The sequence below is a fragment of the Pelophylax lessonae genome, assembly GCF_965119305.1.
Source record: "Pelophylax lessonae genome assembly, chromosome: 10".
Lineage (NCBI taxonomy): Eukaryota > Metazoa > Chordata > Amphibia > Anura > Ranidae > Pelophylax > Pelophylax lessonae.
The window spans coordinates 84259345-84277624 of NC_138777.1; the positions used below are offsets into that span (position 1 = coordinate 84259345).

The following is an 18280-nucleotide window of genomic DNA, read 5'->3' on the forward strand; positions in this document are numbered from 1 at the left end:
GCAAGGTCAAGAGGAAGCCGGGTCAAATAATCAGGAACAACGGGTATACAGGATCACAGGAAGAGCTGAAGATAACACAGCAATTAACTGGAGTGACTGCTGAGTTAAATAGGCCGAATGGCGCCAAGATAATTAGCATGCGCATGCGCACTGGCGAATTCGTGAATGCGCAAATGCGCACAATGGCGGACCCGCGTACGCCAGCTGCGTACGCCAATTGCGTACGCTAAGGGCATTCGCTCATGTGTGTTCCTGACGGGAAGGATGCCAATGCGCCTGCGCCGGTTAGCAAGTCTCTGACAGCAGACAAATTTGCTAACTATTGTAGCACTCTTTACAATCTTCACGATGACCCTAATACTCCTCAGCCCTCCTCTGCTGACATACAGCATTTCCTATCCAACCTGAATCTCCCTACTCTGTCAACTGAACAACTTTTATTGCTTAATGCCCCAATCTCTGACCTGGAGATTGTGAATATTATTTCTTTCATGCCCAATGTGAAGTCCCCAGATCCTGAACATTATTCACTATGCTGAAACTACGTGGACTCCTTCTCTGCTTCTCTCGATTAATACATGTCTATGGTTCTCAGCAAATTTGGGTTCCAAGGTCCTATTCTGTCTGCTATTTTGGCCCAATACTCTAGCCCATCTGCTCAGATTATTGCTTCTAGATTATTATCCAAACCTTTCAGTATTTCCAATGGTACCCAACAGGGATGTCCACTATCACCTATGATCTTTAACCTAATAATCGAACTGTTACAGGCATTCATTTTTGAGACTCCACTCACAAAATTAATCTCTTTGCAGATGACATTATTCTCCTACTCACTAACCATGACAGGTCGTTACTTCAGGTTACTTCAGGCACTCTCCACCAAATCATTGATCCTTGTTCTGGAGGTTAATGAGTCCATACAATCTAATCTTCAATCTCAATTCCCCCCCGAAGGCCGGGACCAAAAGAAACCCGTGGTTTACGTGCCCCTGGGGTGGCAGCCCAGGGGTGCCATAATTCTCTCTGGTGGGGGAGCTCACCTTGAGTTTTTGGCACCTTGGTCACTGCACCACACACACTTTTTTTGCACCTGCCTCTAGGGACGGGCCTTTTGGCCGGGACCCGAAATTTTTTTTTTATTCCTGGTCGAAGGGCCTGTCAGGGTCTTGCACCTTGACACTCCAGCACTTCTCCCCTTTCCCCCACTTCGTGTTTGTGTGTTTTTTATTTATTTATTTGTGGTTTGTCACTTTTTCTTTCTCACTTTTTCCCCTTCAAGTGGAGTTCTCAGGGAATCCAGTATCTGGGTATTACTCTCATAGCTAATGTTTAAGTTTCTGGTTCCTTCTAATTACAAACACTTATCTCCAAGACAGACATAGAACTCAAATGAATTGCACAGTTTGAGCTGTCCTGGTATGGCAGGCTGGTGGCTTTGAAGATGAACATTCTTCCCCTTCTATTGTTTCTCTTTAGATCCCTGCCTATCCCTGTAATAAACCAATATTTCACATCCCTCTCAGGTATATTCTAGAAGTTCCTGTGGCAGGGGAAAAAAGCTAGATGTCTGCGATCATGTCTGATTGAGCACAACCTTGCAGATGGCGCAGGCCTCCCGGATCTAAAATACTAATACTAGGCAGTTAATTTAGATCCATTTAAATACTGGTTTCTTTCTAACAATCACCCAGATAGCCATCTCTTGCCTCTACTGGTGACCTCTATTTGTTCCTCCTTAGTGACACCTTTTAGGAAAGTGACCTCTTCCTACTCTCCCTGCCTATGCAAGCCTAGATATTGACATGGAGATGTCTTAACTCCCCTAAATTAGAGCACAGAATCCCCATCTTTCCATCCCTTCCAATCAATATCCTTGAGGCCTTAATCCCACATCTCTCCACCTCTGCTCTACCCTAATATGGTATTCTCAAGGTATCAGACCTCCTTCATGGGGACACTCCCTACAAGCTTGAGGAATTGGAGCAGAAATACCACAATCTTACTCAGCGTAGGTTCACATGCTTTGGATTGCTGCACTTCCATGCCAAAAATCCCACCCCCAAACTCAATCTCCTCCTAAGGCTTGGATACATTTAACCGTGCCTAATCCTTTTAGAGGAATCTCTTTATTTTACACAATTCTCAAGGGCAAGCTTGTCTTTGACAAGACCAGAGCTATGTCACTATGGGAATAAGATCTCCAAACCTCTTTTTCACCCTCTCAATGGCAAACTGCTCTGGAATTGATATACAAAGCCACTCATTGCACCAACCACAGTGAACTGGTATTAAAGATTACCAATAGGTGGTACTATACCCTGGCTAGAATAGCTAGTCTCTCTCTCTCTTCCTATCCCCCTTATGCTGGCTTGGTTGTGGCAAAGTAGAAAACCTTATTCACGTGCTTAGAGGCTGTCCTAACCTCACCAGCTTTTGGAGAAAAATTTTCAAGCTACTAGCCAAGTCCACCAAATTATCAATGAACCTGAACCTGCCCTAGCTTTACTGAACTTTGGAATTCATTTGTACCCTCATGTGTTTCCCTCGGTGGTTACTCACATATTGCTTGCAGCCCGTATGATGGTGGTACACAATTGGAAATCCAATATGGTTCCTAATCTCTCTGATGTGGTGAGAATGGTGGACCAAAACTATGCCTTTGAACGCTTTTGGCAATTATTGCCCTAAAATACATCACCTTCGCCAAGTCATGGAACATTTGGACAGGGAATAAAGAAGTGTCTAAATTCAGTATTGCCTGATGATTATTGTTCTGTTTACATCTATGTAACACCTGTATGCAATGTAGACCTTTGTTTTTGTGCTATGCTGGTACCTTTGTACATCTTACTTGTTTATCCCCTTTGTATTGTAAACCCAATAAAAATCTATTGGTTGAAAAAAAAACATTTAGTTTTGCTTTAATCTTCAATTTGACTGGCACTTGCTTTTAAAGTGAATACAAAGGAACATTCATGCAAATTGCTTTAATTTCATAACAATAATATAACTTACTCGCTTAAGATGATATCACATAGTTGTGAAGGTTTGCAAGTTGGTGGTGCAGTTGGAGGAGGTGAAGTTGGAGGAGTTAGTGGAGTTGGAGGAGTTGGAGGAGGTAGAGTTGGAGGAGGTGGTTTACTGCAGCCAGGTGTTGTGGTATTGACCCTCCAGTTAGAAGCCATAGAAGAACAATCTTTTACAATCTTGCCATCCGGCATTCGACAGTCTTCAGTGCTGTTGTTGGAGCAAGTGCCTTTGTGGGAAAAATCACCAAAAGTATTTCACTCAACCTTAACAATACAAAGTTAAACTTTACAGAAAGCAATTCCACTCATAATTAATGAAAGTTTAAGAACCATTTACATACCGCATTGTCCTTCTGTGTTGTAAGCAAATTTACTAAATGGCAGGTTAATGACAAAGATCATTCCGCTGAATGAGATAAAGGCATCTATTTCTGGAATTTCCACATTCATCTTGATACCAGCAGTGGTGATGGTAATGCCATCTTTGGTGAAACCAGGAGAGATCCAGTTATTGTTGAACCTAATCTGTAGAGTGGAGAGAACAGTAAACAGTCAATACCAAATTGTCCCCATAGGAAGCAAGCACTGATTCACTCGGGAATCCAGTGCAAAAAATGAACTATAGTTGTGGCCAAGAATTTTCTCCCTCAAGCTGTCACCCTGACCTGAATCTTAGGCTTTGAATGTTCTTAAGCAGTGGCAAATTTTGCTAATTGCATGCATTAAATACCATGAACAAGGTCAACACAGTGTCAACATGGTCCTATTTCCTGCTACAACACTTCCTGAATAACCCCCACTCTAGATCACACTATGCTCTATCACCCACCTCTGAATCCCAATGCTTCTCCCAAACATCATTGTTTGATCTTACATCGATGATCTACTTGCACTTGTCCCTAACACTTTCTCCACAGTGGAAATTTATGAATATCCTTTGTCCCTGGAGTTCTATTAATGTTGATATTCAAGGGATAAATTACAAGCTCAGATCCAGATGGTACCTGACCCTTGTAGTTTTATGCCACATCTCAGCAAATCTGCCTGACACCTACTGGAGATGCAACAATGTCACAGGCCTATATATAGCATATTATGGCACTGCCCCTGATCCAACCATTTTAATCTACAGTCAACTTCCTAAGGGCTGACATTGCTCTTCCTTTTTTTTTTTTTGATAAAACTTTTTATTGAGAATTATCACAAAATACAGAGACATTTTAACATTCTGAACACTGCCAAAAATGGTCAATCAAGGATCACAGTACATAACTTACAGCTGTTTGGAATGCATATAGGAAGCAATAAGGTACATGTTACGCATATAGCGGGGCGAAGAAACAAACGGTAGGCATATATTCATGTACGGATCAATAAGAAAGAATAGAGGGGAGGGGGGTCTAACCCAGCAACAGATGAAATGTAGGGCACAACTAACAAAGGCTTAGGAAAGCGTCAACCTAATCTGGGCTCCGACACCCCCAATGGGGATCAAGCTGTGTCGGAGACCAGAGGGCCGCCGCCGATCAACATATAAAGGCATGCTAAATCCAGGATACTGGTTAGGTGCTAGCTCAGGTAGCATAAACATTAGGGATGATCGAACTTTTCAAGGTTTCAAGGTTTTTTTTTATATGTCTAGGTGTATATATACATATAAGTATGTGTGTATATATACCCGTATACACAAGTTCAGATGTTTTGCCTGCCTCCAAAAAATCATTTACACTAATATGGCTCCACTCCTATAACACCTATATATGTATAAGTGTAAAATACATATAAGTATGTGTGTATATATAGCACTATACACAAGTTCAGATGTTTTTCCTGCCTCCAAAAACCCCCAAAAAATGCCTGCAACAACACACCTGGGCATTTTTTTTTTTGGCGCTAGCATTTTTTTGGGCATTTTTTGGGGTTCTTTGGAGGCAGGCAAAACATCTGAACTTCTGTATAGGGGTATATATTTACACACACACTTATATGTATTTTACACATACACATACAGTATATAGGTGTAATAGGAGCGTAACTATATTGGTGTTAATTATTTCATTAGCGCAAGTAGTGTTTTCTGCTCCTTTCACACCTATATATGTGCAGGTGTATATATACATACATGGGTGTGTATATATACCCCCTACACACATGTTCAGATGTCATGCCTGACTCCAAACATGTGCTCAAAAAATCCCTATAGACGCCTGCAGCTGAAAAGCAAGCTGACCGGGGAGAAGCCATATTAGTGCACCGAATGTGACTTCAGAGAAACTAGCTTTTCTCTATAGCGGTCACCCTGATATGGAAGGGTTTGGTCACCCTGCCATAGCAGTCAGTGTCAGTTCATCCTACACTACACTACGGTCACCCTGAAATGGAAGGGTTTGGTCACCCTGCCATAGCAGTCAGTTCACCCTACACTACATTACGGTCACCCTGGTACTTAACATTTTTCCTACAGAAACTAAATTTTTGCATCTAACTAAAGTGTAAAAGAGCACCCTAACTACACTAGATATCCCTTTCCTCACACTAATAAATGCTAAATGACACTTTTAAAGTAAAATTAACAGAACTGCTTCCACTCTCTTCCATGTCCCTGTATTACAATGCTAGGAATTTGGCGGGGGCTATCTTATATACTGGGGGGCGTATTCACTAATGATTGGCCTAGGGACCCCCTAGTCACTCCAATCACATTCCTAGCATTCTCCTGCCCCCTCAATTGGCTTTTGCTAATGGTTGTGGTCCAATCATGGGCTTTTAAAGCCCATTTCCTGTCCCATTGCATTTTGGTGGGTTCTGGTTGCCGAATTCCAAGCTTTTTCAGCAAAAAGTTCTAAATTCGGCCGAACCTCGAACAGTCAATATTCGGGTCGAACCGATTGTCGACACGAACCATTCGATCATCCCTAATAAACATAAATGATCGGACAGGTAGAGTTGATATAGTAGTACCAAGCAAGGGTTAGAGAGGGAAGGGAGCACAAAGGAAAAGAAAAAAGAAATAAAAAAAAAGGGGGGGGAGAGGGTTGGGGGGGTTTGTTGAGGGAGGGAGGAAAGGGAGGGGTGAGGGCTAGGGGCCAAGGGCTCCCAACCACTAGTTTATTCTTGTGGGCTCTATCTCATGGGATACGCAGTGAGAACTGCTATATAAACTTATGCCATGGTGTATGATTGCTTAAGCGATCAACGCGCTGTATGTGAGCGATGTTGTAAATTCCAGCCAAGGGGCCCAGGTATTATAAAAAATTTTCGTAGGAGTCTTTCGCTTGGGATATGAGATCTTCCATGTCAGCAACCATTCTGCAAGGGAGGGAGGGGTGGTGGAAAGCCAGTGGCATGGGATGCACATATTGCTAGCATTGATGAGGTGTAGAGTAAGTGATTTCTTATATCTGGCTTGGGGTATGGAGGTGTGGTGCAACAGGTACTGGGCAGGGGAAAAGTCTGGGGTCTATGTAGTGATATGCGAAATGTGGGCGTGTACTTCCTGCCAAAACGTCTGGATGAGAGGGCAGTCCCACCAAATGTGAACCAGGGTGCCTCTGTGTTGGGAGCATCTCCAGCACATTGGTGAGAGTGCCACGGAAATTTTGTTCAATTTGTCCAAGGTTCTATACCATTTGGTGTAGATTTTCACACCATTTTCCTGTGCGGAAACATTTATGGAACCCTTGTGAATGTGATAATGGATGCAGGGACCAGTCTTTCTCGGAGAGGTCCAGGGCCAACTCCCTCTTCCAACGGTCACACAGCGCCGTCGACTGGGAGCTGGCTGAGGCAGATAGCAAGGAGTAAATGGACAATATCAGATGACGCTGTGAACCAGTAGTGTTGCAGAGTGTCAGGGGGTAAGGGGTAAGGGCTCTGGGCCAGTCTGAGATCCCCTGGGCGTTAGATAGAAAATTTCTGATCTGAAGAAAGGTAAAAAAAATTGGATTTTAGCGTTAGGGTATTTCAGTAGTAGTTCCTTGTAGGACAGAAGCTGGGATCCAGAGAGGAAATGACTAGCTCTATAAGGCATCCCGGTTGGAGGCCTGTCAAACGGTAAGTGGGAGAGACCCGGCAGAAAATCTGGGTTATGGTGTAACGGGGTCAATGGGCTATGTTTTGGGGACAGCTTCACTTTTTTACAGACTGTTCTGAATATCTGCAAGGTGGCCCCTGTTAAGGGATGTAGGAGGCAAATTTTAGGAGTAGAGGAGGGTGTGAGCCATGGTAGGTGGTGGGATGGGAATGAAGAAGTAGCACTCTTGAGGCTCACCCATTTCTTTGAAGCAGAATGTGCTTGCCAGTCCACTGTCCTGGATAGGTGGCAAGCTCAGTAATATTTTAATAAGTGAGGGAGACCGCCTTGCAGTTTAGGGGACGTGAGCAAAGCCCAGTTTAGCCTCGGTCGCTTAGAATGCTAGATGAATTCTGAGCAGATACACTTGTATGTCTGGAAGAATGACAGGGGTAGCTGGATGGGAATGGCTTGGAGGATGTAAAGAAGTCTGTTCATTTTAATTATCGCTATTCTGCCAAACCATGAATAAGGGCCTTGGGACCAGGTAGAGAGGTCAGCTTTAATAGTAGTTAGGAGAGTGAGGACATTTTTGGTGTATAAGTCAGAAAGTTTGTTAGGGAGTTGAATGCCAATATATGTAATGGCCTGTGATTCCCATTGAAAGGGGGAGTTAGAATTGCATTGGTCGAAGAGCGGGGATGGGAGAGATATGTTAATTGCCCTTGATTTGGAATAGTTTAATTTAAGGTTTGATAACTCTTGGAATGCTTTTAGATCACAAAGGAGGTTCAGGATAGTGGTAATAGGATCCATAAGAAATAAAAGGATATCGTCGGCGTAGGCTGCCAGTTTGTAGGATTTGCCCGCCACTGTCACACCTTTAATGTTCGGATTCGAATTCAGTTGATGCAATAGTGGTTCAAGCGTAAGAATAAATATGATGAGGGACAGTGGGCACCCCTGCCTCCTCCCATTTAACACAGAGAAGGCATCCGACAGGGAATTATTAACCCACACTCTAGCCGTAGGATGGGAGTATAGAGCGGAGATGTATTGCAACATTCGGCCTGAGATTCCAAGTGCTTCCAGGGATGCGGACATGTAGGGCCATGCCACCCTGTCAAATGCCTTCTCCGTGTCCAGAGACAGGAAGAAGCCCTGCTTACGTTTGGATGTGAGCCAATGATGGAGATTTAACGCCTTGATGGTGTTATCCCTGGACTCACGTCCAGGGACAAAGACCACCTGGTCCAGGGTCACCACATCTGGGATTAGAGATAGTATGCGATTAGCTAGTATCTTGGCGTAAAGCTTCACATCTACATTCAGGAGGAGGGATATTGGTCTATAATTGGGGACTAAAGCAGGGTCTTTGCCTGGTTTGGATATGACGGCGATGTGGGCTTCTAAGAAATCAGGGCCAATATTGGGTGATGTAGGAAATTTGTTGTAGGTTGTTACCAGGTTGGATGTCAACATATCAGAAAAGGTCTTGTAGTACCCCACAGGTAGACCATCTGGGCCGGGGCATTTACCTGGTTTAAGTTGCTGAAGAGCCGCCTGTACTTCCTGTGAGGTGATGTTGTCATTAAGGGAGGAAATAGTTTCTGGGGACAGCGGTGATGATGAAAATGTTTGTAGGAATTGCCTAATTTTCAACAGTCTGGTATCAGCATTTTGGTGGGAATCCCCCCATCGGATGATATATAATTCGGAATAGTAACTGACAAATTGACGGGCAATGTCCGGAGTGGAAGGGAGTTTTTTCCCTGTCGGGTCAGAGATAGTGTGAACGGCGTTCACAGCTCTTTTCTTCTGCAGCGACCTGGCCAGTAGCTTACCAGATTTGTTTCCAAATTCATAAAATAGATGCTGAGACAGGGCGAATTGCTCTTCCTTTTTAACCTGCTTCATATCTGCTCCATCACAACATGAACATGACACAGTAGGGGCATTCCCCAGTACTTCATCTGCTCAAAGATGCAAAATCTTTAATGCCACCATATTGAAGATTCCCACATGCCCCTATAATTCAGTAATGGCTTCACTGCATAGACTCAGTGGCCAGTGTTTGTGGTTGTTGGTGCCCCAGGTCAAGTATGGGATTTTATGGGCAGGAGTATAAGACAATAAGCAGGAATAGTATAATACACAAAATTTATTGCATTGTAGCAATATATATACAACAATTAATGGTGACTTTTAATGGGTAAAGTCCCATTGTGCAGTGAAGAGGAAGAGATAAAGTGTGTTTGGCATGTGGTAATAAGTGACTTAGAAGTGGTTTGTAGGTGGTCTTGCTCTGCTGTTCATCATGTCAAAGACTGGGATGAGTGCAGAGAAGGTGCCAGATCGGTGATCCGACATGTTTCGGCCAACATTAGGCCTTTATCAAGGATATTTCACCGATTAATTGTATTGTCCACTTCCTAAGACCATGCCTTCCCAGGTTTTGTCCAGGTGTTGCTGAATCGAAAGACCCGATCCAGGATCCAATGTGGCTTTGACTGGTAGAATCCACATTGATTGAGATCGTGTTTGAGAAGGTATAGTTAAGGGCAGCACATGTTCTCCGGGTCCATCTCCTCCCTCGGTGTGGGAGACAGCGGTGATGATGAAAATGTTTGTAGGAATTGCCTAATTTTCAACAGTCTGGTATCAGCATTTTGGTGGGAATCCCCCCATCGGATGATATATAATTCGGAATAGTAACTGACAAATTGACGGGCAATGTCCGGAGTGGAAGGGAGTTTTTTCCCTGTCGGGTCAGAGATAGTGTGAACGGCGTTCACAGCTCTTTTCTTCTGCAGCGACCTGGCCAGTAGCTTACCAGATTTGTTTCCAAATTCATAAAATAGATGCTGAGACAGGGCGAATTGCTCTTCCTTTTTAACCTGCTTCATATCTGCTCCATCACAACATGAACATGACACAGTAGGGGCATTCCCCAGTACTTCATCTGCTCAAAGATGCAAAATCTTTAATGCCACCATATTGAAGATTCCCACATGCCCCTATAATTCAGTAATGGCTTCACTGCATAGACTCAGTGGCCATTTTAGAGGAACTCATTTTTGTTAGTTAGGACATAAAGGCCCATTTTTTACTTACTTGGACCCTTGACACCTTTTTAAATACTAAAACGTTCTGCCACTAAGTGCACCCACACACAGATTCTCCACTCAGCCAAAATTTACCCACGGTGATATTAGACTGTGGACCCCTCCCAAATTACATTTGGCCTAAAGTGTCAGAGAATGGGCAGCAGGAATCCTGCCCTCTTTTCTAACACTCGCTGCATACCATAGCGGGGTAGAATCTTGGCCCTTTCTTCCACGAAAATCCAATCCGTCACCCCATTCCCAGAACTATTCCTTCCACCTAGGACCCCCTAGTCAAAGTTTATTATTGCAAAGTTTATCACTTAGAAATCCTTCAGTATTAGCAGTTTCTGCTGAAAGCTGACAACGCTAAACCACTGCCTCAAAACTAATATTATTTAGTGGACGTGTATGGATTATTTTGGAGAATAAGGATAATGTTTTGTGTCACTCCAAGCCAAACTGGACTACAATGCAATGGACTCTGGAAATATTGTCTCATATGAAAAAAAATATGCATCTCTTACCCTGCTTCTCATCCTTCCTTCATATAACATACGCGTTAAAACAATCTCATTGGATTTATAGTAGATCAAGATAGACTGTGGGCAGGACAAGCCATCATCGGTATTGCAAAAATAGTTGTCAACAAGGACGCGGAAATTGTCATACTTGGGAGTGATCTGCTGAACAAGGACATATGTGCAGCTGTCCAGGAAAGTGTAGTAGGTTCCATCAAAGGTTATGTAATGTGGATCACCCCATCCAGTGCAGACACCTGTAAGAAGGCAAGAACATTTTATGCATTATTGTCCTTTTGTGCCCTGTAATACAATGGATTTCAAAGTGTATGTAAAGCTAAAGCTTTATTATTTTTTATTTATTTCTTTTTTTTTCGTTTAGATAGTTTGGATGGAGTTTTTAGTGCTGACGATATTTAGTACATCTCCACAATACATGTACACTTCATTGTGTTTTATGTCTTTAACCATGCTGCAAGTACAGGAAAATTCTTGGGTTATCTGAAATATACAGGGGAATTCATAAAGGGTGTCATAGATACCCTTTAGAATTTCCTTGGAGTGCAGCACCAAAAGTGTCAGTGCTTGTTCTTTATTCATGAACCTGTCACAGAAAGGTACATGATTCTGTCCATGTCTGCACTGAAGAAAGAGTGTCCACACTGGGCACTCCTCCCTCAGTGCACCCCCACCCCACTGACAGATGCATGGTCATGGAGTTTTGTACTGGGGTGAATGGAGCCTGATGGGGAACTAAGAAATTAGTTCCCCATCAGGTTCACTTTACTTTTGATTGACAGTGCACAGCAGTGGGTAAATCTTTAGCCCCTAATCAGACCAATATCCATTTTTTAATTGGTCCACTGCCATGTGCTGTCAATCAAAAGTGAAGCAGACCTGATGGGGGACTAGTCTCTCAGTTCCCCATAAGAATCTGCCCATCCAATGACTGGTCATCTGCCCAGCTGAATGGTGACAGGGATACAGCACTATGTGGGAAACCGTCACATACATGACAGCAACCCAGCACAGGCATTGCCCCTCTAAGTACAGGCATACATACTGCACACCAGTTCAGAGTTTGTATAATTACTGCCAGATGTTTAATCTGGGAACTGGTGGTAATTTTATTAAGAATTTGCTGCTGCCATAGTGACAGGTTCCTAATGTTGTGGTAGTAAGAACTACCTGAATTTTCTGGATGTGCTGGTAATGTTACTGCAAAGGTTTGCTTGAATTAGGCATAGGCAGTTCTTAAGGGGACTACAACTGGAAATTTGTCATAAGGTATGTTTTGAGTTCCCCTGATAATGTGCTCCTACATCCTCTTTGTCATGACAACACCGTATATTTTCTGCTCTGAATTACTAATGGTGTCAGCCCTGCCTAATTCTTTTCGGATGGATTACACAAAACACAGATCTCTCCTCATCTCCATCTATTTCCTCATCCCTTTAATACCTTCTTGAGAGTAGGATCTTATCAGCTCACAAGACTTCTGGAAAAAGCAACATTTATTTGCACCCAGGGCCGCTGATAGGGGGGGACCACCAGCCCTCTTGTAGGGGGCCCGAGCACACAGGGGGGCCCACACAGAGAGGGGGATTAGTGATGGACAACAAAAACAGAAATCTTCCTCCAGCATCTGAATCTGATCTGTCCCTCTCCCTGCTATCAGCTTTTATCTGTTGAGAAAGAGACAGTTGTCCCTCACTGATCCCCCTCCCTGTGTGGGCCCCCCTCCCAGCACTTATCTCTGCTCAGGAGTTTATTTGTAAATTGTAACTTTGTTTCTCTCTCTCTCTCTGATCACTGAGCTCCAACTGCCCAGCCTGTATATTTTTCTCATCTCATCTTCTATTTTATTTACCATCGTTTTTTTTTTTAGATTTAGGAGGAATTATGCGAGTTATGTTATATCTGTGTCTGCTAATAGTGATTTTGTTGTAATTTTAGCTAAAAAATATCTTTAATATGTTCTTGGGGGGGGGCCCTGCTAGGTAGTCTGTACGGGGCCCCGCGATGTCTAACAGCAGCCCTGTTTGCACCTATGAAACAGATACTACAAGAACACTTTCAATGGTATATTAAACAGACCAGAAGAAAGCAAATAAAAGAAGTTAATTGTTAGGGTTTACATACATTTCAACCTTCTCTTTTTTTTTTTTTTAAAAAACAATTTATTGAGAAAAAGTAAAGAGCATTACAGGAAGTGAACGCCATACAAAAACAATATATTCGGAAACGGCATATTCCAATATAAAAGAGATAGTACAAAGCTATATATATCAGCCTATAAACAACATGAGAGGAGAGAACCTCCCTAACAGGTATAGACATCCTGAGGTCCACAGGAACAGAGGGCAGCATAGAAATCAACTTAGTAAACAAAACCCCCTCAAGCTGCCCAGGTGGGGCAGAGTATAGCCAGGGACACAGGTAGAACATTTTACAGGCACAACTGGTAAGGCCACAGGGATCAAGTGTCCCATGGGGGAGGGACCAGGCACAACGTCCTCCCCCATCACGGGGTCCGGAGACCGGGACCGTGAGGGGGGGGAGGTGGGGAGGGAAGGATAGAGCTAGGAGGCCTAGCATAAGTAGGCATTCAGGGAAGGCGTGGGGGGTGCTCGCTACTTGGCATAGCCAACCAGCACAGAGCACAAAGACCAGGAGAGGGAGGGCAAAGCATGATAGGGACTGAAGAGAGAGGGGGGGGGGGAAGAGGGGAAGAGAAAAAAAAAAAAAACACCTTCTCTATCTGTCCTGGAAACCATTGCGACTGATACAGTAAGTGATAGGAAATCCACTTATTACAGGAAAGGGTAAATCATCCAATGGGGACTGTTTCATTGACAGCTTTGAGGGGAACCCCCCTTACTTTGTGGATAATTCCTATCACATCTTCTTTTTCTTGCTCCAGAGAGGAGGTAAAAGAACTTTAAGCCTACAGAGGAACTAAACCCTCCTACCCGTTACAGCCAAGAAAGCTGCCACTTTAGCCTCAGCAGACTATGATCTGCAGTTACCAGGGTGCTGCACATGTGACACCAACCTTTTGAGAGCTTAACAGTTTGGTTTGAAAAACAAGCAACTGTTACAGTTTTTATTCTTGTAATTTCTTGAAATTTGGGAAACAGTTAAATTGGTGGGTTTAGTTCTACTTTAAGCTATTCTAAACAAAAAAAACAAAAAAAAAAAGTTTAACCTACACATACATTTTAAAGTTTAAAATCTTAAAACTGCTCCCACTCCTGTTCTAACATCTATACAAACTACCCTGCATATACTCACCTATTATATGGCCACTCTGGTCCAGTTCAGTTGCCCTGTATCAGCCAGCTCCAGCTAAAGGGGAGAGGGGAGAGCTCCTGTATCCAACAACAGTTGAAATGCTTGAGGGATAACATCACTTATAGGTTGACCATAAGCCATTAGTTGTTGGTATAGGTGTTTTTTTTTTTTTGGGGGGGGGGGGGGACTGAGCATTTTAAGATTAGCTAGGTCTATCCTGGAACTGTACTTGGAGCTATATTTAAGATCACATCCAGGAATGACTATTTTAAAGTGAATGTAAAGTCTCATTTTTTTCCTATACAAATAAAAACATGTTATCCTTACCTGCTCTGTTGCAGCGGATTTGCACAGAGCAGCTTTGATCCTCCTCTTCTCCAGTCCCTCTCCTGTACTCCTGGTCCCTCCTTTCTGTTCAGTGCCCCCACAGCAAGCAGCTTGCTATGGGGGCAACCGAGCCCAGTCACAGCTTCCTGTGTCTATTCAGACACACCCCCTCTCTCTCCTGATTGGCTTGCTTACTTTGATTGCCAGCAGCAGCCAATGGCACCACTGCTTTGTCTCAGCCAATCAGGAGGGAGAATCTCAAACAGCTGGGACACTCGTGGACATTGCTGGACATAGAGAGATTAAAAAACCTTCTGACTTTACAACTTCTTTAATATAAATGTTCGCTTGGTAGGGAGGTCCTTTATTTTTTAAACTTACATTGGCACTCGTAGTAGTCACAGCAACCATCTGCACTCTTTTTCTTAATTGGTGGGAAGCCATTAGTACAAGTAATCTCTTTGACTTCAGGGCAGGCCAACTGCTTGTGGATAGTGATGTTGTTTCCAATGCATGTGACCTCTTCACACTGGTCATTTATCCATGTCTCATTGGTCTATAAAATGGGAATATTAATTAATTTTTTTTTTTTTTAAATGTCATATCACAAGCACATACACTGGCATATAGAAAGTTGTCATTAATTCTTTGAAAGGTTATTACTTTTTCAGTTTAAAAAAGACATTGTCACCTTGCTCATGCAAAGAAAATTGACAGTGTCTCTGCATCCCCAGACCCCTTTATAATTACCCTACCTTTACTTGCTTGCATCCCCTTACTCCTCAATAGAAGACAAGAATACTCAATACTTCCAGGTATAGAGGAATATGTGACCAGCTTCCCTGTGAGAGTATAGAGGCCCGGCAAACAATCCAGTGCTGTATTTTGGCCTAGGCCAACAAGGCCCAGGCCTAGGGCGGCACTTTGCAGGGGGGGCAGCAAAATATCCACCCCCCCACCTGAGACTCTATTGGCCACTGGTTGCTAGAGCTGCCTCTCTTATTCCCCCTTCTCTCTCGCTCTCATTCCCCCACTCTCTCACACCCCCTCCTCTCTCTCTCTTTCATCCTCCTCTCTCTCACCTCTCCTCTCTGGCCACTGGTTGCTAGAGCCGCCTCTCTCATTCCCTCCTCTCTCTCTCTCTCCCCTCTCTCACCCCTCCTCTCTCTCACCCCTCCTCTCTCACCCCTCCTCTCTCTCTCTCTTTCCCCCTCTCTCTCTCTCATTCCCCCTCTCGCTCTCCCATCCCCCCTCTCGCTCTCCCATCCCCCCTCTCGCTCTCCCATCCCCCCTCTCGCTCTCTCATCCCCCCCTCTCGCTCTATCATCCCCCCCTCTCGCTCTCTCTCTCACTCACTCCCCCTCTCTCTCTCTCACATCCCCCCTCTCTCCCTTCTCGTGAGATCTCAGGGGTTAATGCTGGAACTTGTAGTCCTTCAATTTTGGAGGGAGCCATATCCGTTAAAAAAGGAGTGGGGCAAATTTACATAGGAGGGGGAGGGGGGGGGCACCCTGGGGGGGGGGGCGCCCTATTTTAGTCTTGACTAGAGCAGCACAAAACCAAAATACACCACTGAAACAATCACTAGGCCTGAATACTGTCACATGACTGGGGAAGAGACTTTGCCAATATGGAGACACAGCTGATTTCACTATCAGCTGTGGAGTAGAAAGGAACAGGCTGCTGAGTAAGAAAATAAAGGTAAGGTCAGTATGGGGGTGAGGCAGGAGGCTTTTTACAAGCTCTGTCACTTTGCCCTGCATGGGCAGTGTGACTTTGGGTTGGATTTGTTGAAGGCAAATAGACTGTGCACTCTTCAAATGCAGTTGCTTCAGAGCTTAGCAATGAGAGATGAAGCTTCACTTAGCAAAGAATACACAATCACATGCAAGAAAAAAAAATGCTGCCTGCACATGATTGGATGAAAGAAGTCAGCAGAGCTTTCTTTCAAATATTAACCAATTATTAACCACTTCTGGACCAGGCCTTTTTCTGACACTTGTTGTTTACAAGTTAAAATCTGTTTTTTTTTTTTTTGCTAGAAAATTACTTAGAACCCCCAAACATTATAGATTTTTTTTTTTTTTTTTTTTTTTTAGCAGAGACCGCAGAGAATAAAATGGAGATTGTTGCAATATTTTTTTTATCCCACCGTATTTGTGCAGTGGTCTTACAAATGCAATTTTTTTCAATAAAAAAAAGAAAACAGTAAAGTTAGCCCATTTTTTTTCTATAATGTGAAAGATAATGTTACACCGAGTAAATAGATACCCAACATGTCATGCTTCAAAATTGCGCATGCTTGTGGAATGGCGACAAACATTGGTACTTAAAAATCCCCATAGGCGATGCTTTAAAATGTCTACATGCTACCAGTTTAGAGTTACAGAGGAGGTCTAGGATGCAAATTATTGCTCTCACTCTAACAATCGCAGCGATACCTCACATGTGTGGTTTGAGTGCTGTTTACATATGTGGGCGTGACTTGCGTATGCATTCACTTCTGCGTGAGAGCTAACGGGGACGTGTAATGTAAACATCCCTTGCAATAGAAATAGGCATGACAGGATCTCTTTTATGTCAAAAGGACCTCAGATCTCTCATCTACACTAAAAAAAAAAAAAAAAGATGAAAAAAAATGGGCTCTTTAAAACCGTTGCTAGAAAGCGACGTATGACTCGCTCTGGTCCTCTAAGGCCATAGAGTCGAGTGAGGGCCATCTTGCCCCGCTACCAATGGGGAAAACGACCGGGAAGCGGCAGGAGGGGGGTGCACTTCTCCCACCGTCCGTAAAGGTGATCCCGTGGTGAATCCACCGCTGGGACCACCCTTATGTTAAAGCGGACCGCCCACCATTTAAAAAAATACTGGGGTATGGCAGCTATATGCTGCCATAACCCTGGTATTTAACGTCAAACTACCGACGTAAATACACGGTGGGCGGTCCGTAAGTGGCTCTTGAGCAACTGCACTTGCAGAGTGCAACTTCGCTTGCAAAGTGCACAGTCTATTTGTCTTTAGTAAATCCACCCTAGTGCCTCTTTAAACAATCCACTTTAATAGGTATATATGAAGATTTTGTATACATCATTGTATACAGCAGTATGGGTGTATGTCAACTGGAGTGAAGGTCAATACAACCAAACATCTTAGGTGATCATTTATCTATCCTACTGTTTTCATAAATCTTAAGTATAAAATATGTAGAAATGTAACATACTGTATATACAAATTTACATTTCATTTACATTTAAAGTATGTAAAAGCAATTTTTTTCTTATTACTTCTGAATACTGGGGAAGGGTTGGACACTCAAGTTGTTATTGCTGCCTAGGCCTCTGCTGGGAAGTTATTCCTCTTATTTGACAGAAAGCAATAAAAAATTCAAAATTGTAAATTATATCAACAGAGCAAAAAATAGGATAAATTATCCAATAGGAACAAACATTCCAGAAACAACTGTCCCAAGTGGGATATAGAGAGCAGAAAAAAAAAACAATAGGGGTTTAACCCTTGTATACACTATCCAAAACTAAAAACATTTTGGCCATACCTACACCTTAATGATATAACATAATTCACAAAGTAGTAAAATACATTTTCCATACTATGATTCTACCCACCAACTTAGAAAAAAACAAGCACCAAGATTTGCCAGGTATGGTATAGCAAATTACAACCCTGCTTTAGCTAGAATGTGACAGGCCCATGTTTGATACACAAACCATACAACACACATGCCTCAAATGCCAAACTGAAGTTGCATACACAACCCTTTCTAGTACTGCAACAGACAATTGAAAAACATGGCAAGCTTACCAAAAATCCAATACAGCAATCAAATGAATGCATAGTGACCAGAAAGAAAAAAAAATGTTTTGAGAATACTAAGCTCCCCTTAATCAAGTTAACATCTTACTTTGAGAGCTCATGCATGTTCATTTTCAGAATGTTCTCTTTTGTGACATTTACCATGATTTACTAAAGAAA

The 18280-nt window shown here is 43.1% G+C and overlaps 1 protein-coding gene across 1 annotated transcript in view; it reads right to left on the reverse strand.

The window, feature by feature from the left end:
- LOC309565962 (von Willebrand factor-like) overlaps window positions 1-18280 on the reverse strand; it is a gene marked incomplete at both ends in the record, with an annotated part of 214069 nt that overhangs the window by 109641 nt on the left and 86148 nt on the right. The window contains 4 exons of the mRNA XM_082270990.1: window positions 3019-3259; window positions 3374-3557; window positions 10676-10926; window positions 14672-14846. Of these exons, the coding sequence (XP_082127116.1) occupies window positions 3019-3259; window positions 3374-3557; window positions 10676-10926; window positions 14672-14846 (851 nt within the window). The remainder of the gene's footprint in view (window positions 1-3018; window positions 3260-3373; window positions 3558-10675; window positions 10927-14671; window positions 14847-18280) is intronic.